At 37.2% G+C, this 27,613-nt stretch overlaps 1 protein-coding gene across 7 annotated transcripts in view; it reads left to right on the top strand.

Annotated features, from left to right (window-relative positions):
- MYO6 (myosin VI) overlaps positions 1-27,613 on the top strand; it is a 183,743-nt gene that overhangs the window by 50,490 nt on the left and 105,640 nt on the right. For all 7 annotated transcript variants that reach the window (XM_058307050.2, XM_058307052.2, XM_071218553.1 and 4 more), the window contains one exon: positions 27,107-27,249. In XM_058307050.2, the coding sequence (XP_058163033.1) occupies positions 27,133-27,249 (117 nt within the window). In that variant the 5' untranslated portion in view covers positions 27,107-27,132. The remainder of the gene's footprint in view (positions 1-27,106; positions 27,250-27,613) is intronic.

Here is a 27,613-nt window from a genome sequence, read left to right on the forward strand (position 1 = left end):
TATTGAAGTGTATCAGTCATACATTAATGTACATAAACTATAAGTATAGTAATAGTTGTGAACTTACAAAACAATCATACATAACATCATACAGGCTTCTCATACCGCACGCTATCACTAATACCTTGCATTATTGTAAAACATTTTTAACTAATGATTAAAGAACATCCTCAAAATACTACTACTAAACTGTATTTTCCCCCCACCCCACCCTATTTATTATTACTATTCTTATTTATATAATTTATACATGAACATACATAAACAATGTGTATAGTAAAAATTGTGAACTTAGAAAACAAACATGCATATCGTCATACGGGGTGCCCATACATTGCCCCACCACCAGTGCCTTGCATTGTTGTGATATACATGTTACAAATTATGAAAGAACATTGTCAAATCTTACTATTAACTAATAGTCCTTAATCTTACATTTGGTGTCCCCACCCCCCCAGTCCATTCTATTATTATATTTAAAATATATTTTTATGACAGACATTGTAAACTTACGAAACAGTGATGCATATGTGCAGAATTCCTGTACAACACCCTTGTATCAGCATGTCCATGGTGGAACATTTGTTACAGATTATGAGATAATAGCAGATTATCACCAGGTCCACAGTGTACATTTGACACACTTTTTCCATACTCCATCAATATCAACACAGTACATCTTTGGCATAGATGCATGAATATTACATTATTACTGTTAACCACAGTCCATAGGTCACTCCAGTTGTATTTTCCCCATGCTTCTCCACATTCACCCTACCATGCAATAGTGATGTATATTTGCTCTAGCTTACAAAGGACACACTTGCATCTGTACCATCAACCACAATTCTCATCCATCTCTGGGTTTACTGTGCTATTCAGTCTCTAGATTATTCTCTGGCCTTCTGTAAATTGACATTTACATCCCTAGACTACTATTTTTAGCCACATTCCCATTTATAAACCAGCTGTTACTCACTATAATGTGTTACCACCAACTCTGTACATGTCTATATTTTACAGTAAACTTTCTACATACATTCAAGATCAGTAAAGATTCTACATACATTAAAGATCTACATACATCCATCTCAGTCCTCTTATTTCCTTTAAGAATTCTCCATCTACTACCAGGCCTTGAAGATATTTTCGTACATTTTCTAGAGGCTTTATGGATCTTGCTTTTATATTAGGTTTTTTATCCATTTTGAGTCAATTTTTGTGTAAGGTATGAGATAGGGGCCCTCTTTCCTTCTTTTGGCTATGGATATCCAGTTCTCTCAGTACCATTTGTTGAATGGACTCTTCTGACTGAGCTTGGTGGGTTTGACAGGCTAGTCAAAAATTACTTGACCATAGATGTGAGGGTCTGTTTCTGAATCATCAGTTTGGTTCCTTTGGTCTACGTGTCTGTGTTTATGCCAGTACTATACTGCTTTTACCACTGTTGCTAGGTAATATGATTTAAAGTCTGGAAATGAGAGTCCTCCAACTTTGCTTTTCCTTTGTAAGATGTTTCTGGCTATTTGGGACCCTTTACCCTTCCAAATAAACTTGGTAATCATGTTTTCCATTTATTTAAAAAACGCTGGTGGAGTTTTTATCAGGATTGCATTGAATCTGTATATCAATTTGAGTAGAATTGACATCTTAATGATATTTAGTCTTCCAATCCGTGAGCATGGAATGTTCTTCCAATTACTTAGGTCTTTTTTGATTTCTTTTAACAGTGAATTGTAGTTTTCTGAATACAAGTGCTGTACATCATTGATTAAGTTTATTCCTGAATATTTGGGTTTTATCTGTCATATTTTATTTTTACCACTCTTCTGACACTTTTAGTTACTTTTATTGATAAAACCTTCATTTCTAGAATCTCTTCCAGGCCTTTCTCTTCTGTCTTTTCTTTTCAGGCTGTAACATACCCTTTAGTATTTCCTGCAGAGCCAGTCTCTTGGTTACAAACTCTCTCAGTTTCTGTTTATCTGTGAATATTTTAAACTTGCCCTCATTTTTGAAAGACAATATTGCCAGATATAAGATTCTTGGCTGGAAGTTTTTCCCTTGCAGTAATTTAAACATTATCATACCACTGTCTTCTTGCTTCCATGGTTTCTGATGAGAAATCAGCACTTAATCTTGTTGGGTATCCCTTATATGTGATGCATTGATTTTCTCTTGCTGCTCTCAGAATTCTCTCTTTGTTTTTGGCATTTGACATACTGATTAGTATGTGTCTTGGAGTTGGTATATTTGAATTTATTTGGATTGGGTGTATGTTGTGCTTCTTGGACATGGATATCTATGTCTTTCAGTAGGGTTGGGAGATTTTCTACCATTATTCCTTCAAATATTCCTTCTGGCCTTTTTCCCTTCTCTTCTTCTGAAACACCCATGACATATGTTTGCACATATATTGCTGTCATTTAGTTTCTAAAACTTTGTTCAATTTCTTTCATCCTTCTTTTCATCTGTTCTTTTGCATGTTCACTTTCAGAGGCCATTTCTTCAAGCCCAGCAATCCTTTCTTCTGCCTCCTCAAATCTATTATATGATTCTGGTGTATTTTTCATTTCATTTATTGTACCTTTCATGGCCGTAAGATCTTCCATTTTTTTATGTATGCTGTCAAATTGTTCTTTGTGTTCATCCAATGTCTTTTTAATATCCTTAATCTCTTTAGCCATCTCATTGAATTTCTTAAGGAGATTTGTTTGAATACCTATAATTAGTCTGTGCCAGCTGAATGTACCTTCAGTTATCCAGAGAGGCTAATGCAGGGCCTGCCAACTTCCTCCCTGCTAGAGGTGGGGCTGAAGCCTAGGCTGGGGCTGTGGTCCGATCTGAGTGGAAAGAAGTCAGTGCCGACTGTCACTGTAATTTTCAGACAGCCCAGCTTCCCCACATGCTGGGGCAGAGTCAAAATGGTGGCTACCGGCCTTTTTTCAACTTGGACAGTTTCAAACTTTAGCTGTTGTTAGGGTTATACTTTAGTCAGCCAAATTTATAAATCAGTAGCTGAAATCAGTGGCCAACCATCTCTCCCTCCCCTGTTTTTGGGAAGTGGAGCTTCCAACTCCAGCCACAGAATAGCTCCTGAGGTGGCTTATGGTGCCCAAGTAGGATGATGACTGGCCTCTGTGGCATGGCCTGTATTTTCCTGGGGAGGCTGATGCAGGTCCTCCCAGTTTCCTGCCTGCCATGGGTAGGGCTGGGACTTATGCTAGAGCTGCAGTCTGATCTGGATGGTAGTCGGTCCCTACCAACACTGCGATTTTCAGTCCACCCTGCTTCCCCTTATACGAGGGGTAGAGTTAAAATGTGGCTACTGGCCTCTTTCTGACTTGGACAGGTTCAAACTTTAGCTGTTCTTAGGATTATACTTTAGGCCTCCTAATTTACTCATCAGTAGCTGAAGTTGGTGCCCAAATTTCTCTTCCTCTCCCATTTTTGGGAAGTGGAGCTTCCAATTCCAGCCATGGAAGAGCTCCTGAGGTGGCTCTTGCTGCCAGTGGAGGATGGGAACCAGCCTGGGTGGTGTGGAGTGCTCTACTTAATGAATCTCCTTGCAGATGGTCAGTCTCCTTGCTTCCATTATTTTAAGGATGTTGCAGGATGCTCTTCCGGTGTTCTGGAGTCCCCAGACAGGTGCTTTAGATAGCTCCGGGTGATTACAAACTGTCCTGTAGCAAGAACTGATTCCAGGAGCTCCTTTCTCCTCCACTATCTTTCTTGTTCTTAAAGTTTCCCCTTTTAACCACATTCACCTATATAATTTGGTGCTATTAATTACACGCACAATATTGGGGTACCATTACCACCATCCATTTTCAAACCTTTACAATGAACCTTATTAGAAATTCTCTACAAATTAAGTACCAGATCTTCATTTTCTAAACCCTACCTAATGCCTGATAAACTATAACCTAGATTCTAACTCTGTGAATTTGCTTATTTTAAAAAGTTCTTAGTGAGATTATACAATATTTGTCCTTTTGTGTCAGGCTGTCACTCATCATAATGTCCTCAAAGTTCATCCATGTTGTTGCATGCATCAGGATTTAAATCCTTTTTACAACTGCATAGTATTTCATTGTATGTATATACCACATTTTGTTTATCCATTCACCCACTGATGGACACTTGGGTTGCTTCCATCTTTTGGCATTTGTGAATAATGTTGCTATGAACAGCAGTGTGCAAATATCTGTTGGTGTCCCTGCTTTCAATTCTTCTGGGTATATTCCTAGTAGTGGGATTACCAGGTCATAGGGTAATTTTATACTTAGCTTTCAGAGGAACTTTCAAACTCTCCCACAGTGGCTGCACCATTTTACATTCCTGCCAGCAATGAATGAGTGTTCCTGTTTCTCTACATCTTCTGCAATGCTGTAGTTTTCTGGGGTTTTTTTGTTTTTGTTTTTTTTTTCATTTTAATTGTAGTTCTTCAAGAGGATATGAAATGGTATCTCATTGCGGTTTTGATTTGAATTTCCCTCCCTAACAGCCAGAGAGGTTGAGCTTCTTTACATATGCTTTTTAGCCATTTGCGTACCCTTTTTGGAGAAGTGTTTATTCAAGTCTTTTGCCCATTTTTAAAATTGGGTTATTTGTATATTATATTGTTGAGTTGTAGGATCTCTTTATTTATCAGGATATGAAACCCTCATTGGATATGTGGTTTCCACATATTTTCTCCCATAGAGTAGGTTGTCTTTTCACTTTCATGACAAAATCCTTTGAAGGCATGAAAGTTTTTATTTTTAGGAGGTCCCATTTATCTATTTTTACTTTTGTTTCTCATTTCTTGTGCTTTTGGTGTAAAGTGTTAGAAACCATTGCCTACCACAACATCTTGAAGATGTTTCCCTGCATTTTCTTCTAGGAATTTTGTAGTCCTGATTCTTATATTTAGGTTTCTGATCCATTTTGAGTTAATTTTTGTATAAGGCATGAGATCGGGAACCTTTTTCATTCTTTTGAATATGGATATCTAGTTCTCCCAGTACTATTTGTTGAAGAGACTATTTTTCCCCAGTTGTGTGCACTTGGCAGTTTTGTCAAAAATCAATTGCCCATAGATGTGCAGGTCTATTTCTAAACTCTCAATTAAATTCCATTGGTCTATATATATATCCTTGTGCCAATAACATACTGCTTTGATCACTGTGGCTTTGTAATACATTTTAAAGTCAGAAAGTGTGAGTCCTCTGACTTTGTTCTTTTCCAAGGTTTTTTTTAATCTATTCAGGACCCATCATCCATTCATAAATTTGATAATTGGCTTTCCATTTCTGCAAAGTAGGCTTTGGAATTTTGATTGGGATTGCTTTGAATCTGCAAATTATTTGGTTAGAATTAACAGCTTAAAGGTATTTTGTCTTCTAGTCCATGAACATGGAATGTCTTTCAATTTATTTAGTTCTTTAAGTTTTTGGGGGGCAGGGGAATCCCAGAGCTTTATTAAGCTAAATTCCTACAATTGGGCATATCCAATCCATAAATCCATATCTGTTCTTGGAGATAATCTTTGTGTAGTTCCATGGGTTTTTAAATTGCTTTATTCTGTCATTCATACAGTCTAAAATTTCCCTTTTTATATACATTCAGATATATATTTTGGTGCTCTTAAGCTCACAATGTTGTGTTATCATTGCCACCATCCATTACCAAAACATTTCCATAATTTCAAATAAGAAACTTGTATATTTAAATCTGAACTTGTAATTCCCAATCCCCACCACTTCCCCTGGTTAAATTTATATAGTCTAGATTCTGATTCTATGATTTTGCTTATTCTACTTCAAATCATTGAGTTCATACAGTATTTGTCCTTTTTGTCTTGCTTATTGCACTCAGTATTTCTTCAAGGTTCATCCATGTTGTTGCATATATCAGGATTTAATTCATTTTTTATGGCTGAATAATATTCCATTGCATGTACATATCGTATTTCAAAAATCCATTCATCAGTTGATGGTTAGTGGGGTTGTTTCCATCTTTTGGTAAATGTGAATAATGTCACTATGAATATTGGTGTGCAAATATCATTATTGTCCCTACTTTCAATACTTTTGAATATGTCCTGAGTAGTGGCATCAATGGTTCCTGTGGTAGTTCTATACTGAATTTTCTGAGGAATTGCCAAACAGCCATTCTATAGGTTGTTAAATGGTATCTCGTTATGGTTCTTTCTTTTAGCAGTGCTTTGTAGTTTTCTGTGTTTAAGTCCTTTACATCCAATGTTAGACTTATTCATAGATACTTTTCTTTTTCGTTGCTATTGTAAATGGGTTTCCTCCTCAGATTACTCTTTGTTAGTGTGTAGAAACACTACTGATTTTTGCATGTTCATCTTGTACCCCGCCACTTGCTAAATTTGTTTATTAGCTTTAGTAGCTTTGTTATAGATTTTTGGCACTTCTTATATATAGATTCTTGTCATCTGCAAATAGTAAAAATTTTACTTCTTCCTTTCCAATTTGGATGCTTTTTATTTTTTTTTCTTACCTAACTGCTTTGGCTAGAACTTCCAGTACAATGTTGAGTAACAGTGGGAACAGTGGGCATCATTATCTTGTTCCTGGTCTTAGAGGGAAAGCTTTCAGAGTTGCTTGTAATGGTAGCTGTGGGTTTTTCATATATGCCCTTATTGCTGCGATCAGCTCAGTGAGAGATTGCCTCAAAGGGAAGGCAACACAGAACTTTACGAAATAAAGGACAGAGAGAAAGACACAAGAGAAGAGAGAAAGATAGGATCAGGGGACTCACAGGTTCTGAAACTGAGAGCGTCGACCCTAGTTTCCACTGCATATTTATTGTAAACTACTGAGCAGCTGTTTGCTATCTTAACTGCAATATCATCTACAATAATAGGGAACAACTGCATCATCTACAATAGAACAGGTGAAACTCTTTTTCCCACACCATATCATGGTAAGAAGCTTCCTTCTATTCCTGTTTTTCTAATAGTTTTTAATCAGGAAAGAATGCCCAATTTTCTTAAATGAGTTTCTGTGTCAGTGGAGAAGGTCATGTTTGTTTTTTTCCCGTTTGTTTTATTAACATGTTCTATTACATTCTGGTTGATTTTATGTTGAACCAACCACCCTTGCATACCTGGGTCAAATCCCATTTGTTCATGGTGTATAATTCTTTTAATGTGCTGTTGACTTCTATTTGCAAGTATTTTGTTGAAGATTTTACATCTTATATTCACAAATGAAATTGGCCTTTCCTTGTAATATCTTTATCTACTTTTGGTTTTAGGGTGCTGTTGGCCCTGTAGAATGAGTTAGGTAGTGTTCCTTCCTCTTCAGTTTTTTTAGAAGAGTTTGAGCAGAATTGATATTAATCTTCTTGGAATGCCTGGTAGAATTCACCTTTGAAGTAATGTGGTCCTAGACTTCTCTTTGTTGGGAAATTTTTGATGACTTATTCAATATCTTTATTTATGATTGGTCTGTTGAGGTCTTCTGTTTCTTCTAGAGTCATTTAGGTTGTTTCATGTGTTCCTAGGAATTTGTCCATTTCATCTAGCTTGTCTCATTTGTTGGCATATAGTTGTTTATAATATCCTCTTATAATCCTTTTTTATTTCTGTGGTTTCAGTAGTAATGTTATACCCTCCTTTCTGATTTTATTTATTTGCATCTTCTTTTTTTCTTTGTCAGTCTAGCTAAGGGTTTGTCAATTTTATTCATCTTTTCAAAGAACCAATTTTTGGTTTTGTTAATTCTCACTATTTTTTATTGTCAATTTCATTTATTTATGCTCTAATATTTATTATTTCTTTCCTCCTACTTGCTTTGGGATTTGTTTGTTATTCTTTTTCTACTTCTACCAGGTGTGCAGTTAGGTGTTTGATTTTAGCTTTTTTTTTTTTTAATTTTTGAAAAATTAATTTATTGAAGCATATCACTCATACATAAACATACGCAAACAATAAGTGTATAATAATAGTTGTGAACTTACAAAACAAACATATGTAACATCATATAGAACTCTCATAACTTACCCTACCACCAATAACTTGCATTGTTGTTAAACCTTTTTAACTAATGATTAAAGAACATTGTCAAAATATTACTACTAACCAAATTATTTTTCCCCCAACCAACCCTATTATTATTACCTTTATATCATTTATATATGAACATACATAAACAATTAAATGTATAGTAAAAGTTGTGAACTTATAAAGCAAACATGCATAATGTCATACAGGGGTCACTGACATACATCAACCTTCTCTTCTTTTTTTCTGTGTTTTGAATGTTGAAATGCCTTGCTTTCCTGGAATAAAACAACTTGTTCATGATACAGTATTCTTTTAACTTATTTCTGGATTTGTTAATATTTTGTTTGGATTTTTGAATGCACATTCATTAGTTTTAGAATCTAAAGTTACTCTGACCTCAGGATGAATTGTGGAATTGTCTGCATGAGGGCTGAGTAGGAGGTCACATCTTTGTGGGTGGGTTTTTAAATATAGATTTGATTTCTTTAACATGTGTTTACTTCATATTTTCTATTTCTTTTTTAAAAAATCAGTTTTATTGATACATATTCATAAAGCATACAGTCCATCCAAAATGTCCAATCAGTGGTATTTGGTTTTCTATTTCTTCTTTTGTCAATTTTGGTAAGTTGTTATTGCTAGGCATTTGTCCATTTTATTTCAAATTTCAAACTTTTTGGTTTAAGTATGTTAAATATTATCTTCTTCTTTGATGCCTGTAGGTTCTTTAGTGATGTCCCATTATCATTCCTGATACTGGTTATTTCTGCATTCAGTTTTTTTTATTAGTCTCACCAGTAGTCAACTATTTTTATAGTCTTTCATTCGAATATGGAACTTTGGTTTCTGTATATTAGAGTTAACTCTATGAAACTACAGGGGAAGCGGATATGGCTCAAGCAGCTGGGCTTCTGCCTACCACATGGGAGGTCCTGGGTTCAGTTCCTGGTGCCTCCTAAAGAAGATGGGCAAGACAGTGAGCTGGCACAATAAGAGGATGTAGTAAGATGTCACAACCAAGAGACACAGTGAGGAAACACGGTGAGAGACACAACAAAACAGCGGAGGTGGCTCAAGCGATTAGGTGCTTCCCTTCCACATGGGAAGCCCTGGATTCAGTTCCTGGTACCTCCTAAATAGAAGACAACCAGATAGTGAGCACAAACACTGAGGGTGGGGGTGGGGAATAAATAAAAATAAATTAATCTTAAAAAAAAAACTGCAAGTGCAGATGATGTTTCTGTAAAAACATTTCCAAATGTGTTGCAGAATTTGATTAATGAAGACAGGTTAGATTTTTTATTTTGATATAACTGGTCTCACATCTCTTTGTGTTCTGGCACAAAGTTGCATAGATTTTTAGTAGTCTTCTACATAACCTTTTTTTTTCTTCATAAGTCTTGTGAGCAGTTTTGCAGAATGCAAGAGTTTTCACAACAAAATGCTGTTAGATGGTATTATGTTAAAAGAATATTATCCCAGGTTGCCACGCTCCTATGATAAATACCACACAGTGAATTAGCTTAAACAATGGGAGTTTATTGGCTCATGATTTTGAGGCTAGAGAAATTCAAAACTAGGCATTAGCAAGGCGCAGCTTTCTCTCCAAAGTCTGTAACTTTGTGGTGCTGGCTACCAGTAATCCTTGGAGTTCCTTGGCTGTATCTCTGCCTTACGTCACATGGCACTGTCTTTTGCTTTCTCGTCCAGTTCTTGCTGACTTCCTGCTTCTCCTTGTGGCCTTCTCTGTCTCTTGCTTACATTTTCTTCACTTTATAAGGCCTCTAGTAATCCAGAATGACACTCCTTGTTTCAGTTCACCACATCTTAACTGAAAATAATATCTTCGAAAGTTCTGTTTATGTGGATTCACCCACAGGACATGGATTAAGATTAAGAACAAGTCTAAATTGGGTTATGTAATTCAACCTACCACACATATCTTCAGTGAGATACATGGGGCACAAATGGCCCATATTCCTAATATTCCTAGTAGGTTTAGTGGTCAGCATAGGCTTCAGAGGAAGGGAGATGAACAGGGAGCTCAGAGATGGTGGGAGGAGGATGCAGTGAGGGAGCCTAGGACCTAAATATTAGATGTGGAAAGGGGCTTTCAAGAACTTTGGGTGTATGTGTGATGAGAGGCTCACATAGTCACAGAAGGCCTGATTTGTGCCATGATCGAGGATTTGGACTTTATTTTATAATCTTCTGATTTCTTTACTTAGTTTACTTCCTTCAATGACAGTCACAAAAATTCTCTCAACAAATATGGCCAGAACTTCATAATTAGCAAAGAATATTTTAATGGAAATAAAAAGTAATTTTACAACTTAGACTTGAGGAAACTGTGTTTATTTTTAGATTATGTAGAACAAAAATTGATATACATAGTAATATTAATTTCTCAATCATTTTCTTACGGAAAATATTGAGTAAATCGTGTAAGAAAAGTTGGATTATGTTCCATTTTGTGACATAAACATTTAGGTCTAAACATTTGTTTCTGATGCCTACGTGAATATTTCCAGAGTATCCAGGATACATTTAGTTCTACAATTTATCTGTTGTGCACTCTAAAACCCCTTGCGCATATAACATTTATAGAGGATTTGAGGCTACATATATGAATCAGATAAGATCCCCATAATCAGAGTGCTTCACCTCAATGGGAAGAACATAAATAAATACTAGCAATAATATTTCCCCACCTTGGAAGGGTGTGTGTGGGATATAGTGGGAACAAAGATGCACATATTAAATTGTATCATAATAAAAGATGCACATATTTTTCTTTGAAACTGAATTAATATATGTTAATATCACAAGATGTTAATATCAGACAAAAAAGCACATTATGCTAAGTTAAAGACACCAGACACAAAGTACTGCATATTGTATGATTCTATTTATATAAAACTTAAATATGAATCAATTTAAAAGAGGAAACTAGATTAGTGGTTATATAAGGCTGAGGAAGGATAGAAGGATTGGGAAGTGATTGCTAAGGGGTCATTTTTGGAGTAGTGAAATTGTTCTAAAATTTTTCGTGGTCGTGATGCACAACATGGTGATCATACAAAAGCCGTTGATTATGAACTTTGGATGGCTCATATGCTGTGTGACTATATCTCAATAAAACTTCTTAATAAATAAATGAATAAATGTGCAAGAATAGCCAGAAACAGCAGCTATGTATGGCAGGGGAACATAGAGAGATTGAGAGATGAAGAATTTTCCTATTTGTATTTTTGTTATTATTACTGAAATAATGAAAATTCTCTATTAATGATTCAAGTGATGAATGCACTACTATTTGATTATACCAGATACCATTGATTGTACACTATGGATGAATTGTCTGCTTTATTAATGATGTGTAAATAAAATTGATTCCTTTAAAAAAAAGAATAATGAACTTAATATCTAGCATGTGTAATTTCCTGTTAATGCTAAGATAAAATTATATCAAGTTTCATTTACCATAGTGCTGTGAAACCAGGTTACATAGGTGAAACTTATTAAAATTATATCTCTCTATATATAAAATATAATAGGGTAGTAAAATATAAAAGTGGTAAAAAATAGGGCTTAAATGATACAACAAAAATTCTGCTAATTCTTTCTTTATGAATTTATTATGTTAGTGAAAAAAAGCACTCGAGCAAGGTGATTTTGATTTTTCAATTGATTTAGGAATGAAAATATCATTTCTACTCTACCTTTTGCAGGGAACTCTTAAATACTTGTAGAGCAAAACCATTTGGATTGAACCTTTTAAAACTTCCTTTTGAGCCATATTAATTGCTATTTTGTAAATTGTTTTCAGTAATACCTATTGGAGTGTTTATTTGAGTTTTTTTTTGGTGAGGGGGAGAATGTAAGTAATAAATATACATTAAAATATAGACTTCTCCTGAGGCAAAATATTTCCACCAGTGGGCTCTGATAGAAACAGATTTTAAAAAGAAAGTAGAGGGGTTGGCACAGTTTAGTTGAAAGCAAATGGATGGACAAAGGGGATCCTTGTCTTGGTGCTCTGTGCTATGTAGCTATGGATGAGTCACTTAACTTTTCCCTGTCTCTGTTTTTGTATTTGGAAGTGAATACAATAGCATTGGTCATTGATTGTTCATGCTGTAGAAGCTGTCAAATTCTTTTATTCTGCTAAAGAGTGGCTATACTAGTCATAGTCAATATTGTTATTTGGTTCTAAGTTTAAGGTTTGGTTTAAGATGGATTTATTTCATGGCTTGATCCAATGCAGAATGTTTTGAATGATTTTACTTTTAATGGCACTAATAAATTACCTTAGATTATAATAAGTGGTTATAAGAATGTGGTTAACAAAATTAAGCTATTTAATTATTCCCCAAAAGATAGGTTGTAGTGTTTAAGTATTTTCTACAAGGAAAAAAGGGAAATTTATGACACAGAACTCAAGATTCCAAACATTTATTTTTGTCAATATGCCAACAAATAAGTTTTTTTTTCTGAGACTCACAGTGGTAGAGTTTCTTTAATGTTTCCTGAATATTTCTACATCTGATGTTATCCAGATGTAGACTCTTTCATTTAGAATACAGTGTTCAATAACTTAATTGTATCTTTTTTTTTAAGATTTATTTATTTATACCCCTCCCATTGTCTGCTTTCTGCATCCATTCACTGTGTGTTCTTCTGTGTCTGCTTATATTCTCTTTAGGTGGCTCTGGGAACCAATCCTGGGACCTTCCAGAGTGGGAGAGACACAATCATTCTCTTGCGCCACCTCGGCTTCATCTCTTATTCTCTCTCCTCTGTGTCTCTTTTTTTTGTTGTGTCATCTTGTTGCTCTAGCTCTCCGTGTGGGCCAGCACTTCTGCACAGGGCAGCAGTCCTGTGCAGGGCAACACTCCTGTGCAGGACAGTACTCTGTGCAGGCCAGCACTCCGCCTGGGCCAGCTTGCCTTCACCAGGAGGCCCCAGGCATCAAATCCTGGACCTCCTCCTATGTGGTAGATGGGAGCCCAATTGCTTGAGCCACATCTGCTTCCCTTAATTATATTTTTTGTAGAGTTATTTAGTCATTTAGAATTATGATTTTAATTTCATTGTATTTTTTTTTCTTTTGTCAAAGATCCCATTATAGTGGGTACTCCTTTCAATAGTGCTTAAATAAGTTTTAAATCTAGGAGGTGGAACAGTTGGTTGAAAGAATAAATGTGAAAACGTTAGGCCTCCAGGTCTTCTCCTGTATTTCCAGAAACCAGAGACTTGCTCCCTGAAAATCTGAACTTCATAGAGGAAGCCCCAAAACAGGTGCTTCCCAATTACTATAGAAGGAAGTCCACTGAATGACAGTTTGGACCTACTTTCAAAGAGCTATTGGTCAGCTTTTTTAGTGTCTCTTAAATTTGAATGGAAAATAGATGTTTGGAGAAAGACTTCCATGAAAGAGGACAAAAACAACAGATAAAAAGCATCAAGAAGGAAACAGAGACAATGGAGAGAAATTAGAAATGTGCCTGTAGAAACAGAATTTTCAATAGAATAGTTAGAAAGTAAAGTGGAAGACATTTCCAAGAAGGTGAAATAAAGGGATAAATAAATAGATAATAAGATAGAAAGTAATAGCAGCAATAATAGTGAAACACCAAATTATAGGACTTTAGAAAGAGAGAACAGAAAATGGGAAACATTTCAAAAGAAATATCAGAACATTCTTCAAAATTGTGTGACTTGGGCCTCTAAACTGAACATGCTCCCAGATTGTGCAGCACAATGAATTCAAACAGTGCATTCTTAGCCATATCATCATGGAAATTAGAAATTAGTTAAGCAAGATCCTTAAATCTTGTGGGTCAGAGGGGAGAAACAAAGAGAAGTACAAAAGATCAAGAATCTCAAAGGCATGGCAGTTATACCTTCAGAATCCTGAGGAAAAAAGACTTCCAGTGTAGAAGTCAATTATATATATATATATATAATTATATTCAGTAGATCATTTAAGCGTGATGGTAGAATAAAGACCTTTTTTTTGTACATGAAAGAACTCAAATAAGTACCCAGAAGAGAGCCGTGAAGGGAAATCCTGGGATGACAGCTGGGCTGTAGGCCTAGAGAACAATCATACATGGGGGAAGGGAGGGTGAACAGGGCACTGTTGTTGATTATATAAGCCCTTTATATAGTTCATTTGGCTTTTTAAAAAAGCTGAATTTTATCTATTTAATAAAAATTTTAATGTAAAATACTACTGTTGTTGAGTGCAACTTGTGAGAAAATTGCAATTAATACTGCTTTAATGTGAACGTTAAACCAAAGGAAAACAAGCTCAAAATGAGTGTGACGATATTCTTCCCTCATGAAGAGTACTCGACCGGGTCTAACAGATTCTACAAAGATGGTAATACTTGTGAATTGAGACTAAATTGTAGCTGAGTTGAATTTTAATTGTTGAATAATCACTGTGTAACTAAGTCCAGAAAATGAATTAGATTACAAAAATAACTGAGTACTGGAACTACTCTGAAGTAAAAGTTTGTGGTCTTAACTGAGCTCAATAAGTAGGGACTTTATAGAAAGTTGATACTACAAAATGTGAAGGTTGGATTTTGCTGTAGGTGTAAGGCAGCTGTCCTAAAAGAAATCATTCACAGCCATTTCATTGGTTAGAAGTAAAGGCAAAATGCCTAAAGCACTGTAGAAGAGGGGATTTTTATTGTGAGCTCTACTTAAAAACATGAAACAGTTTTCTTTCTTTTAAAGTTCTGGAGTAACTGAAGCCCTTTAAGTATACAAATAGCATTCCTTTGAGATGTCGTCATTGTTTATGATCTGTGACAACGTATGGAATTTTGGATTATATAATCAGTATTTTACATTTTGGGTGATTATTTTCGCTTGTGAAAAGTTAACTATTTGAATAACTTAAGTCCCTTGGCAAAACTGTTGTGGTTTTCATGAAACACTTGTAATGAAAGATCATAGCTACACATAAATGTGTTTTTCTCTAGTCTTGCTGTGAAAAATCAAAAGGCCAGGCAGATTCTTCCATAAACAAGTATTAAGAATTAACAGATAATTATGATTACTAAATCATTATAAAGATGCCTTTGTATTATAAATAGCAAAAGGTTAATACCTAAAATTACTGAAGCTGGCTAGACTGGTCCCACCCCTGCTTATGGTCCCTGGAGACTTAACCTCACCCTTGTGTATACTTATTATTGGGATGGTAACCACTCCACTCATCTGTATCTAATATCCATATATGAAAGACATTGTAACTGACCTTTATTCCGTATGCCCTTATCCCAAATCCTTGTGACTGACCCTGGTTTGCTACCCTACCCCGTCTGTCCTTTTTAGCTCCTTATTGTTTATTAATGAAGGAACTTGTGTTTAGCTCCACCCCAATTATTCATTAGTACCCTGAGGTTATAAAATATTAGAATTTCTGCAGATCAGAGATGAAGTTTTGGGCCAGAATGCCACTTCTCCATTGTTTGTATAATCAGGAAAACTTTCGCTCTTTGAAACCCTGGTGTCTCAGGAATTGGCTTTAAAGATGCATTGGGAGGAAGGAACTTGCTTTTCCTTAGTATCAGTTTGGTGACCCAGACTGGACTAAGGACAAAGGGGTCCCTGAAAGAGTCTGGCAGCCTGAGGTTCTGGGGCCGCAGCGAGAGAGGTAAGCAAGGTAATCGAACTTTCTGCAGCTGCTGGACCGTCCTGGTCTAAAAGCTTGACAGTCAGATTTCTCCTACCTCTCTGGTGCTCCAGGCCCTAAAGGCGGATTCAGGCTTCAAAGAAACAGGTCCTGCGCTGAGTCCCTACATCTGTCTGGGGAGTGGATCACCAAGGTAAAAGTGAATCAAGAAGTTAGTTTGGTGGTTTGAGTCCCTTGAAACTCCTTCCAGAACATTCCTCTTGCTCGGACCGCTCTACTTTTTCCTGTTTTTTTTTGTGTGTGGGGGTGGCTATCATTCGGTATGGGGTTCAAGTAAGTGTCTGTTCGTTAGGTGGTGTGTGTTTCTTAGGTATAATAAATGTTCAGTTGCTGCCTAAACTGCTAAATTAGTGTTTAACTTCATTTATACTGCTCATGTATTCCTAATTGGTTACCGGTTACTGAAATTCTTTAAAATGGGAAATTATAATTTTATAAGCATTCCTAAATGTAGCCTTTTAGGTTGTATTTTCAAAGATGGGAAATTCTTAGCCACAAGCCTATGAAAAAGGAGGAAATAGTTTTTGACTTCAGTATAGCTTAAAATCAGGAAGAAAATGGCCAGAGTGTGGTTCTAATAGGGAACAGCCCTATCTGTATTCAACCCGGAAGGCTTTCTAAGATTAACAGCTGAGCCATAAAAATTTCTACTCCTCTGGGAAATGCCTCTAGGAATAGATGAAGAATTTGTGTACATACTTGCCCCATTCCCCCTGTCAGATTTACATAGGTGGGAAAATGGTGGCACACTCTATAAATAGGACCCAGAGCAAATAGTTTAATTATTCCAACCTGTAATTGGACTGGTATTGAGGTCTTGCAGATACCAGGAGATGAAGGGAAAATAGTAAATGAAAAAGCCAAGCAGGAAACAAATAAGAAACAGAAAAGAGTCCTAACAACCCAGGGTATGCTAGAGAAAAATTAGCAGCACCAGTAAAGAATCTTAAATGGAATGCTCATAGTGCTGAGGACTGGGCTAATTTAGAATCAGAAGAAAGTTTCTCCATTTTTCTAGAAATAATTTGTATTGCCTGTATTAGTCAGCCAAAGGGGTGCTGATGCAAAATACCAGAAGCCTATTGGCTTTCTTATTTTTAAGATTTATTTATTTCTCTCCCCCCCGCCCCCCCAGTTGTCTGCTCTCTCTTTCCATTTGCTGTGTGTCCTTCTGTGTCTGCTTGTATTCTTGTCAGCGGCACCTGGAATCTGTCTCTCTTTTTTGTTGCGTCATCTTGCTGCATCAGATGTGTGTGTGTGCAGCACCACTCGTGGGCAGGCTGCACTTTTTTCACACAGGGCAGCTCTCCTTACGGGGCACACTCCTTGCACATGGGGCTCCCCTATGTGGGGGACACCCCTGCATGGCATGGCACTCCTTGCGCACATCAGCACTTCGCGTGGGTCAGCTCATCACATGAGTCAGGAGGCCCTTGGTTTGAACCGTGGACCTCCAAAGTGGTAGGCGAATGCTCTGTCAGTTGAGCCAAATTTGCTTCCCCCTGTTGGCTTTTATAAAGGGTATTTATTTGGGATAGGAGCTTACAGATACCAGGCCATAAAGCATAAGTTACTTCCCTCACCAAAGTCTATTTCCACGTGTCGGAGCAAGATGTCTGCCGATGTCTGCGAAGGTTCAGGCTTCCTGGGTTCCTCTTTTCCCAGGTCTTGCTTCTCTTTCCTATGTGTGCTTCCTTTCTAGGGCTTCAGCTTAAGACCTCAGCAGCACACTCCAACATCAAAACTCCATCATTAAAAACTCTCCAACTCTGTCCTTTGCCATGGTTTTTATCTGTAAGTCCCCATTGATGTGGCCCAATCAAAGCCCTAATCATAATTTAATCACGCCCAGGTACAGACCATTTTACAAACATAATCCAATATCTCTTTTGAGAATTTATAACTATCAAACTGCTATGTTGCCTATCGGCTATACACTAATATAGACCTGGAAACTAGAAAATACCAGACTTGTAAATATAACCTTTAGTACCCAAAGTTCTACAGATGTAAGAAGAAAGCTACAGAAAATTGATGGGGGCTAGAGTGACTTTCTCTAGTTTAGTTAGCATTGCCTACTAAGTTTATTACAATAGGGACCGAGTTATTCTACTCAAAACTTGAATAAACTAAAAACAACCAGAACAAGACTGCCTTGAAAAAGAAAGACCCCTACAGGGATGGGAGAAATTAAAAAAAATAAGAACCAATCAATGTAGATATTGCAAAGAAGAAGGACACTGGAAAAGGTATTGTCCTAGATGCCCCCTGGAAAAAACCCACGAACAGCTAGGTGGGAACCAACAGAAAACTCCAATCAAAGGGCCCAGGGGAGGGGAACTTCACTATTGAATTAAAACCAAATATCTGAAGCATAATTTCCTGAATTTACCTCCCTTGATAAAAACCTGTTAACCAAATAATGCCCAGATAACTTTGTCTCCAAATTTTTAATGTATAAAAGTGTTTCTGAGGTAGGAGAATGGGGAACCTGGGGCATGTGGAGAATCATTTATCTAGAGACCCCAGGCAGGTGGAGAGCCACTTATCTAGAAATCTGAGGCAGGTGGAGAGTCAGAGACCCCTATGTGCAGAAAGACCAGCAGCCCACAGCAGATTTATGAGACTTCCAGAGAAAGACACCTGCTTGCAAGAGATAGAATCCTAAGTTTACAGAAAACAATGGCTCAACTTTTATAACTGCGTGTACCGCCTGTGCAGTTGCCCAAGGACTTATAAGATGTCAACTAACAAACCCTCCAAGTAGCCCTCTGCTACGCTTGAACTTCTCAGCACATACCCCAGCCACTTGCTACTCCTTTCCTTCCTTGAACACTGTTCAGTAAACCATCTTACTGCCTAGTTCCATCCTTGAATTCTTTCCTTGATCAAACAGGAGGCCTCTCTGTCAACATTTCCAAAAATGAACCTGCATATGACAGCAACAGTGACCCCAGAGTAGCTCTTAAAGGCAGTAAAACCAGAGATGTGGAATGATGAAAAACCTGGAGACAACCATACCCAAAGAGTGAGAATTATGAGTCAGATTATTAGTGAGTTTTATATTTCTGTTGGTGTGTCTAACTCTATTATCTGTCTGTTCAGAGTATGTTTTCATATCTCCAGATGGTAATATCAAATTAACAAATAAAAATTCTTAAAAGAGCTCAATTCAAATTGCTAAAAATTAAACAAGCACTTATATATATATATATGTCAATGAATACCTCTGGAGCCCAAATTAGGAAAGCCAAGCAGGATGAAAAAGGTCATATAAAAAACCGACTAAAGAAACCAAAGGAAAAAAAACTTAAAAACTTTGTCCTGAATTCTTCCATAGTCTTTCAATAGCCTCTTCTACTCCTAGGGTCTTCTCCTAACCTTAACTGAATTTGAGTGACAAATTAAAACCAGTCTAGGAAACTATGGGGCTGTGGAAAGATAGAAGAGATGTGCTTTTAACTTCAAATTCTGCCTACCAGACTTGGAAATAAAAAATGGTAGGGACAGGGAAGCAGATGTGGTTCAAGAGATTGAGCTCCTGCCTACCACATGGGAGTGCCCTGATTCAATTCCTGGTGTCTCCTAAAGAAGACGAACAAGACAGGGAGCTGTCACAACTTACTGACATGGGGAGCTGATGCAACAAGATGATGCTACAAGAGACACGAGGAAAACACATGAGGGACACAACAAAGCGGGGAGCGGAGGTGGCTCAAGTGATTAGGTGCCTCCCTCCTACACAGGAGGTCCCAGGCTTGGTTCTCAGTGCCTCCTAAAATGAAGACAATCACACAATGAACAGACAGAGTAAACACAAAACAGTGAGGGGGTGGGGATAAATAAATAAATCTTAAGAAAATAAGATAGAGACAAAGGGGATTTTACAAAATAAGCCTTGTGGTGCATAGTTTGTCCTCTAATTCCCCAATTAAATTAAAAAAAGATTTATTTATTTTTTTTTTTTTAATTTTTTAATTTTTTATTGACTTTGTAATAATATTACATTAAAAATATATATGTGAGGTCCCATTCAACCCCACCCCCCCACCCCCCCTCTCCCCCCCCCCAACAACACTCGTTCCCATCATCATGACACATCCATTGGATTTGGTAAGTACATCTTTGGGCACCTCTGCACCTCATATACATTGGTTCACATCATGGCCCATACTCTCCTCTATTCCATTATGTAGGCCCTGTGAGGATTTACAATGTCCGGTGATTACCTCTGAAGCACCATCCAGGGCAGCTCCATGTCCCGAAGATTTATTTTTTATTTATTTCTCTCCCCTTCCCCACCCTCACCACCTCAGTTGTCTGCTCTCTGTGTCCATTCGCTGACTTATATTCTTGTCAGTGGCACCAGAATCTGTGTCACATTTTGGTGCGTCATCTTGCTGCGTCAGCACTCCGTGTGTGTGGCCAGCTCTCCGTGTGTGTGGCGCCATTCCTGGGCAGGCTGCACTTTTTTTCGCACTGGGCGGCTCTCCTTATCGGCGCACTCCTTGCATGTGGGACTCCCCTATTGGGGGGACACCCCTGTGTGGCACAGCACTCCTTGCGCAGATCAGCACTGCGTGTGGGGGTTGAACCTTGGACCCCCCATGTGGTAGGCGGGCACCCTATTTGTTGAGCCAACTCCACTTCCCCCCAATTAAATTGGGCCTTGAGGTGAGAGTATTTAAGAACCTAATGGCCAAATTTTAGTAAGTAAAGAAAGAGATCCTTGAAAGCTCTGAATTGGTTTTTCTAAATTATAGTTAAAACAATTCCTGGATAATTTATTCTCTAGAGCCTGATAGTCAACATGCTTTTGAAGTTATTTATAATTTTAAGGTAATATAAAAACAAAGTGATTTTAACCTCATATGAAGAAAAGAAAAAGAAATGTTTCTTATATAAAATATCATTATTTTAACTTTTCTACTTGGTGTAATCTTCCAGGGTTTATACAGATATTAATAAGTTAACGTTATGTCTACCAAATCTTTAAGATGACAAAATTGTAAATTTTTGACTAATGAATTATTACAAACCTCTTAAAAATAACTGTTTTGCCTAAAGTGAACTGACTAGTTTTTCACAGAACAGAATGAGGTATATAAGACAAGACTTAAACGGATATGAAAAGAAGTCAAAGGTTTGTGAAAGTTAAGTGTGTTTTGTCCTAAGATAAGATGGCTGGTTTTCATAAAATCAGGGTGGAAATATGTAGGTGATGACTTGAATGGATAAGAAAAATTGTGGAAGGGTTAATGGAAGTAAATTTCACTTGTTACTGATTGTAATTATAAAGCTTATTTGAAGGTGAAACTTGTCTTAAGGTAATCTAACTAGTTTATAAGACTGTAAATGGTTACAAAAGAGTATGGGGGGAGTGGATGTAGCTCAAGGGTTTGAGCGCCATTGAGCACCTGCTTCCCACATGGGAGGTCCCAGATTTGGTTTCGGGTGCCTCCTGTAAAGAAGACCAGCATACAACAAACAGACACAGCAAATGCAGACAATGAGGGGGTGGGGAGAAATAAATAAAATCTTAAAAAAGAAGAATGAATATAAAAATTACTTCTTAGGTTGAGGTAGTCATTTCTGGATCTTGCTAATCTTGAGATATTTTCTTATTTTCTTTCTTTACCCCCATTTTGGACTCTGGTGGTTATTTTTTTTCTCCATTTTCAATGGATTTTATTGTTGATAAAACCAAGGTTTTCACAAATTTCAGTATTAGTGTTTAATTCATGCATAATATGTTATTTCTACAAATAATACCTATAGGTTGTACAACTAGCTGAAGAAAGTAATTGGAAAATGTTTTCTAGGAAGACCTTTTCAAAGGTGATTTTGCCAGTAGAAGGAGCCCCACAAAAGTGTTTTTGAGTATTTTAGTTCTTATGAAACCAAAATGTTCAATCAAAGGTTGTGTTAGGTACACGCAAATGCATCAGCCACAGTACCTGTTGCCCAGTTTTCTCACAGTATCCGGGCACCAGAGAAGCTAATAGCCTTCAGGGTACACTGATACAGATGAGAGGAGTTGCCAATTTAAAGCTTGTGTGCAGCCAAAGGTGCCCATAACATTGTTTTGATCATTAAGACCAGCGCTTTGCCAGATGAAAGGTAAATTTGATACATCTACTCCTGCTATCACCACCAGCACTAGAATTTAAGATCTCTGAGGACAGGGATTTTTGCCAGTTTTGTATACTGCCCTAGTCCAAACTTTCTAATTATATAGAAAGCTCCGTTAGGATGGATACATTCTCATTTCTCTCTCTCTCTCTCTCAAGAATAAATGACTAGTAAGCATAGTGTCTCTGAAAGGTTGCTAATTGCTTTCTATAGTTGGTGCCTACTTAAAAAAAAGTATCATTGTTAAGCAAGTACTAAAAATAAGGTAGTTTTCATTTGGTGATGCAGTATTATAAAACAGTCCTTCTCTGTTCCTAGAATAATTTCATTATTGCATCAAACATTAAAAAGTCCTAGAATTTTTAGTTTCCTTAACTATCCCTGTGATTTTTGTTTTTGTTTTTCCTTTTAATTATTCCTGCAATGCATTTATGGCCAACTTTTAATGTGTTTAAGGCTTTTAGTACAATTGCACTGGGAATTGAGACTTTTTTAAATGAAAAGACTTAATTAATTAATTTATTTCCCCCACCATCTTGTTGTCTCATTGTTTGTACTCACTGTCTGCTCTTCTTTTCTTTAGGAGGCACTGGTAACTGAGCCTGGGACCTCCCATGAGGGAGAGAGGTGCTCAATTGCTTGAGCACCTAAGCCCTCTGGTTTATTGTGTCTTTTCCTATTTATGCTTTTTGTTGAGTCATCTTGTGTCAGCTTGCTGCGCCTGCCCTTCTTGCCAGCTCACCTTCTCCAGAAGGTCCTGGGAACAGAACCTGGGACTTCCCATGTAGTAGGTGGAAGCTCAATCGTTTGAGCCACATCTGCTTCCTTGAGACTGTCTTTTTAAAGCTGCTCTTTTTATGGTGGTCTTTTCGAGTATTCTTCATATGCTAACATTCTCAATAAGAATAAATGCTGATTGCTTGGGTTTTCTGAATGAGTTTTCTGGGACAGATAGTAACATGTTTAAAAGAATATTGTCTTCTCTAATGGAATGAATAAATGAGAATTAATGAATGTGAATTTTTAAGTATTTAGGAATCTGAAAACAATTAAATAAAAATTTACTTAAAAAGAGATTTATTCTACATTGCACTAGATGGAAAATATTTAATTTTAGAGGAAAGATGTGTCCATAGCTTCTCTGTCCCTAGGTGTGTCATCAGCACATAGAAGAAGACATCATCAAATAAGAATCTAGGCCATATTTACCTGGTCAAAGAGCAGTGGATGTCTTTTATGGCAGTGTTCAACATGGCTCTCTCATGTCATACTGTTTTAATCTTGAGTAGTAGTTTGCCTAAGTGTGGATTTCTAGGTAGAAATATTTTCCTTTATAACTTTATGAAGTATTTAACATTTACCTTCTTGACTGTTTGCTTCCAGTGTTGTCATTCTGATTCATGATCCTTTGGATATGACCTTCTTTTCCCCTCTTATTTTCATCTTTCACCTTTCTTGAAATACATATCATCTTCTCTTTTTCTCTGGTGTTCTGAAGTTTGATGTATGGATCTTTTCTCCCCCAACCACTATTGAGGACTCAGTGGACCTTTTAGCTGACTCTAGAAAATTATGCCTTTGAGTTCTGGTGAATTTTTGGGGGATATTTCAAAGCTTTTTCCCCTCTATTTTTGGGGGTGGTTGGAGAAAAAGTGTTCTGTTTCTCCTGGTATTTGATGATGGACCCTTTTATTAATTTTGTTTTCATATCTTCTTCTGTTTTCTATCTCTTTTTTCCCCTTACTTTATAACTCTCTTTTCCTCAAATTTCTGAAAGATTGCCTCAATTTTATCTTTTTTTCCTTCTTATTTCTCCCCCTCTCCCACCCCCATTGTCTGCTCGCTGTGTCCATTTGCTGTGTGTTCTTCTGTGTCTGTTGTATTCTCATTAGGTGGCTCTGTGAACCCATCCTGGGACTTTCTGGAATGGGAGAGAGGCGATCATTCTCTTGCTCCACCTCAGCTCCCTAGTTCACTGCATCTCATATTGTCTCTTCTCTGTTTCTCTTTTTTGTTGTGTCATCTTGCTGCATCAGCTCTCCTTGTACATAGCACCACTTCTGGGCAGACTGCTCTCCTCTGCGGGGACTGCACTTCTTGTGCTGGGGCCACTCCTTTGCACGGGGAACACCCCTGTGTGGGGCAACACTCCTTGTGCATGGCAGCACTCCATGTGGGCCAGCTCGCCACATGGGCCAGGAGGCTCTGGGTATCGAACCTTGGGCCTCCAATATAAAGGCAGAAGCTGTATCCATTGAGCCATATCCGCTTCCCTCAACTTTATCTTCTAAACCTTCTAGTGAGTTTTTCATTGTTGCTATTGTATTTTTAATTTCCAGTGTTCTTTTTGTAGCATATTATACTTTTTTTCACAGAGATCTTGCCATCTTTCATCTTTAAGGGGAGTTATTTGAAAGATTATTCTATCTTCATGGTCTCTGCTTTCTCCAAATTGCTTTTTTCTCCTTTTTATTTCATTTTCTATCTTCCATGATAGAGGTTCTTTCTCCTGGGATATAAGATAATCCTTGCTAATTCTTAATCATAAGCAAGAGCTTTATTGTCAGGTGATCTGGGTACTTTATTTGTGGGGAAAAGCCCTTGTTAATATCATTATTACTACGGGGCCTGATTAAATACCCTTGAGAGAACACTGCTGGTCTCCTTCCTGAACATTAAGGATCTGGTTGCTAGGATTGTGCATCACTTCTGCCTGGTACTTCTCATTCCAGAGTTCATCTCTCTTCTTCAGAGATTAAACCTTTGGACTTTTCTTGGGGTAGGGAGTAGGGCATTTGCTCAACAGTATGGAGTGTATGTATGGGTAGTATTAGGAAATCTCATTTTCAAACAGTTTTCACCCAGTCTTCAGTTTGAATAGGCAAAAGAATTTGTCCTTCTTTTTTAGATTTTAGGGATTTTGCTTTGCTCTGATTTTTTTCACATGTAGATATTATTAGCCCTAAATGATCCCTTATAACTATTCTGTAATTCCCTTTTGTATTTAAACCTACCACAAGACCATTGTCTTGAAATTTGCTGGTAGTTTCAAATAAAGGATATGAGGGAAAGGATGAGGAGAAGGTGTGGCTAGTATCTACTGGTGCCATTAGAGTTGTGACCTCAATTTTATGTCACTTAATCCTTGTAGCAGTTATGTAAGGTAAGTGATATCATCCCACCATATGGATAAGGATGAAGATAAAGATCAGAGAGATTAGGTAACTTGCACAAGCTCAAAGAGCTAGTTAGAAAGTAGCAGAGCCCAAGTTTTGAGAACTTCCTACTCTTTCTAGTCTACTTTTATTCATCCCAGACTGAATGAACTATTAATTCATTCACCAATGAATATTGGAGTGGCTGCTTTGTGCTGGTCCTTAGGGTCATAAAGAAAACTAGCCCATGCCCTGATGGAACAGGAGTGACACAGTCAGATTTACTTTCAGAAGGATCACTGGCCATCCATAGAGTGTCAAGAGTAGAAGCAAACAGACAAGTTGTAGAAGTGCTGGCAGAAGTTGGTGATAGTTGCATCTGATAGATATATCCATGAGGAGATGTCTAGTGAGCAGTTAGAAGTAAACATCTGTGGACTTTGTGGGAGTCTGGGCTGGAAAAATAAATTTGGGTGTCACTCACATATAGATATTATTTACAGCCATGGGGTTGCATGTGATTATCTAAGCAGTGTGTTGGCAGTGTGAGTCTGAAGTAGTGTTACTGACTCACTTCTATGGAGAGTTCTCATCTAAGTTGTTAACTTGGAATTACATGTAAACCTATTAGGATTTTCTGGAAGGGGCACGTAAATCCCACCTTGTAGCCACTTCAGGGAGATACTAACCATTGAGTATACTGGGAGTGTGTCAACATTGAACAGCTTTTTGACTGAACTGTATGCTAAAGATTCTTGACTTTGATGAGACCTCAGAGCATCCACAAGGGGATCCCAGATTTGAGAATGTCCTACAAGGGGAGCATTATGGCATATGCAGCAACTCTTCTTTAGGTGTAGAAAAGTAGTGAAAAAGAAGTTCCCATTGAGATGCTGAAACTAGACCATTTGGGATCACTCCCTAGCTGATTCACTATTATACATTAGTATCATAGTATCAAAGCTCATTAACTCAATATTATGCATGTCATGGACCATTTGGGTCATCCTTAATAGTCAAAATCATAAATGTTAAATCTGAGAATGCCAGACGTGATAGAAGCCATGTAGGAACAGTAAAAAATATCAGATTGAAATTCATAATAAGCAAAAACTGAAAACATTTCAAACGTCCATCGGTAGGACAACTGATTAACACTTGTGGTATAGTCATTCAATGGACACTACACACAACAACGTGGTTGAATCTTAAAAAGCATTTTGTTGAATGAAAGATGCCAAACACAAAATAATACATATAGTATGAGCTCATTTATAGGAAAGTCAAGAGCTGGAAAAAACTAATCTATGGTGATAAAAACCAGAATAGTGGATGCCTGGGGGTTAGTATGCAGGAGGCATGAGGGAGCTTTCTGGGGTGATAGTGTTCATTATGTTGATTGGCATATTTGTTAAATGAATGTATTCATTTTTCAAAACTCATCAACCTGTATACTTAGGATTTGTACATTTCACTGTGTATAAATATTACCTCAATAAAAAATAAAGAACAACAAAATCTGTGTTCAGTGGTTCTGGGAAAACCTGAATGAGACACCCACAAACTCAATTGTCAGAAAGTTTCCTACATGATGTAGTGGCTCAAATCTCTCCTTATCTTCTTATCCCTTCAAATCCAAAATGACTTATTTTTCCATTCTTAGCTAACTCTACACATTACCATCTTTTCCTAGGATGACTGTTTATTTTATGCAAAGAAGAATACTTTAGATAGTAAAAGGGGATGTTATCTGGCACTATAAGGAAAAACAGGAACCAGTCCTATCAGCTCTGTGTTGGTCAAAGTGTAAAATTCTGTTCCATTCATAGCTGAAGCGAGGCTGTAGCAGAGCCTGTGTCACCTGTGGGCTGAGCAAGTGGATAACAGGCAGGGAGTTAGGTTGTGGCAGGAGGGGAGTGTTGTGAATGGGGATGGAGGATTACCTGTGGCAGGAGTAGGTGTGTGTTTCTAGAAATGAGTTCTATGGATCATGTGGTGATTTACATTTGAGCTTTTAAAAAAAGATATATTCTTTCTTTTACATTCAAAGTTATTCATGTTACTTTGTTTGTTCCTTTGAAACAGGAGATAGTGGATAGCCTTCTTCAAAAATGGAAGATGGAAAGCCTGTTTGGGCACCACATCCTACTGATGGTTTTCAGATGGGCAATATTGTAGATATTGGCCCGGACAGCTTAACAATTGAACCCTTGAACGAAAAAGGAAAGGTGAGTTTCTCAGAAAGATTTCATATGTGTTTGTTGTGCTTTGACATAGACTAGACAGTGTTACAGAATGGGAGTTTGGGAGGAAAATGACTAGGAGTTGTGGGTACATTGTGCATAGAGAAGGCATCCGTTACAAATGTCTCTCTTCATCTTTATGGGGACAGTAGGGTCTGTGTTTTTGTGGGAGAGCCTCACCATTTTCCGTTTAATAAATATTCTTGTTAAACAGTTCTTCTGATTAAATTAAATTTGTGGATGGCATTTCTGTTTACTTTAGACTCTGTACAAAGTACATGAATAATTTATATTCCACTGATACATGGTTAACTAATGCCATATAACTGCCATCCTTCTGGGAACCTTA

Source organism: Dasypus novemcinctus, chromosome 11 (assembly GCF_030445035.2).
Source record: "Dasypus novemcinctus isolate mDasNov1 chromosome 11, mDasNov1.1.hap2, whole genome shotgun sequence".
Classification (NCBI taxonomy): Eukaryota; Metazoa; Chordata; class Mammalia; order Cingulata; family Dasypodidae; genus Dasypus; species Dasypus novemcinctus.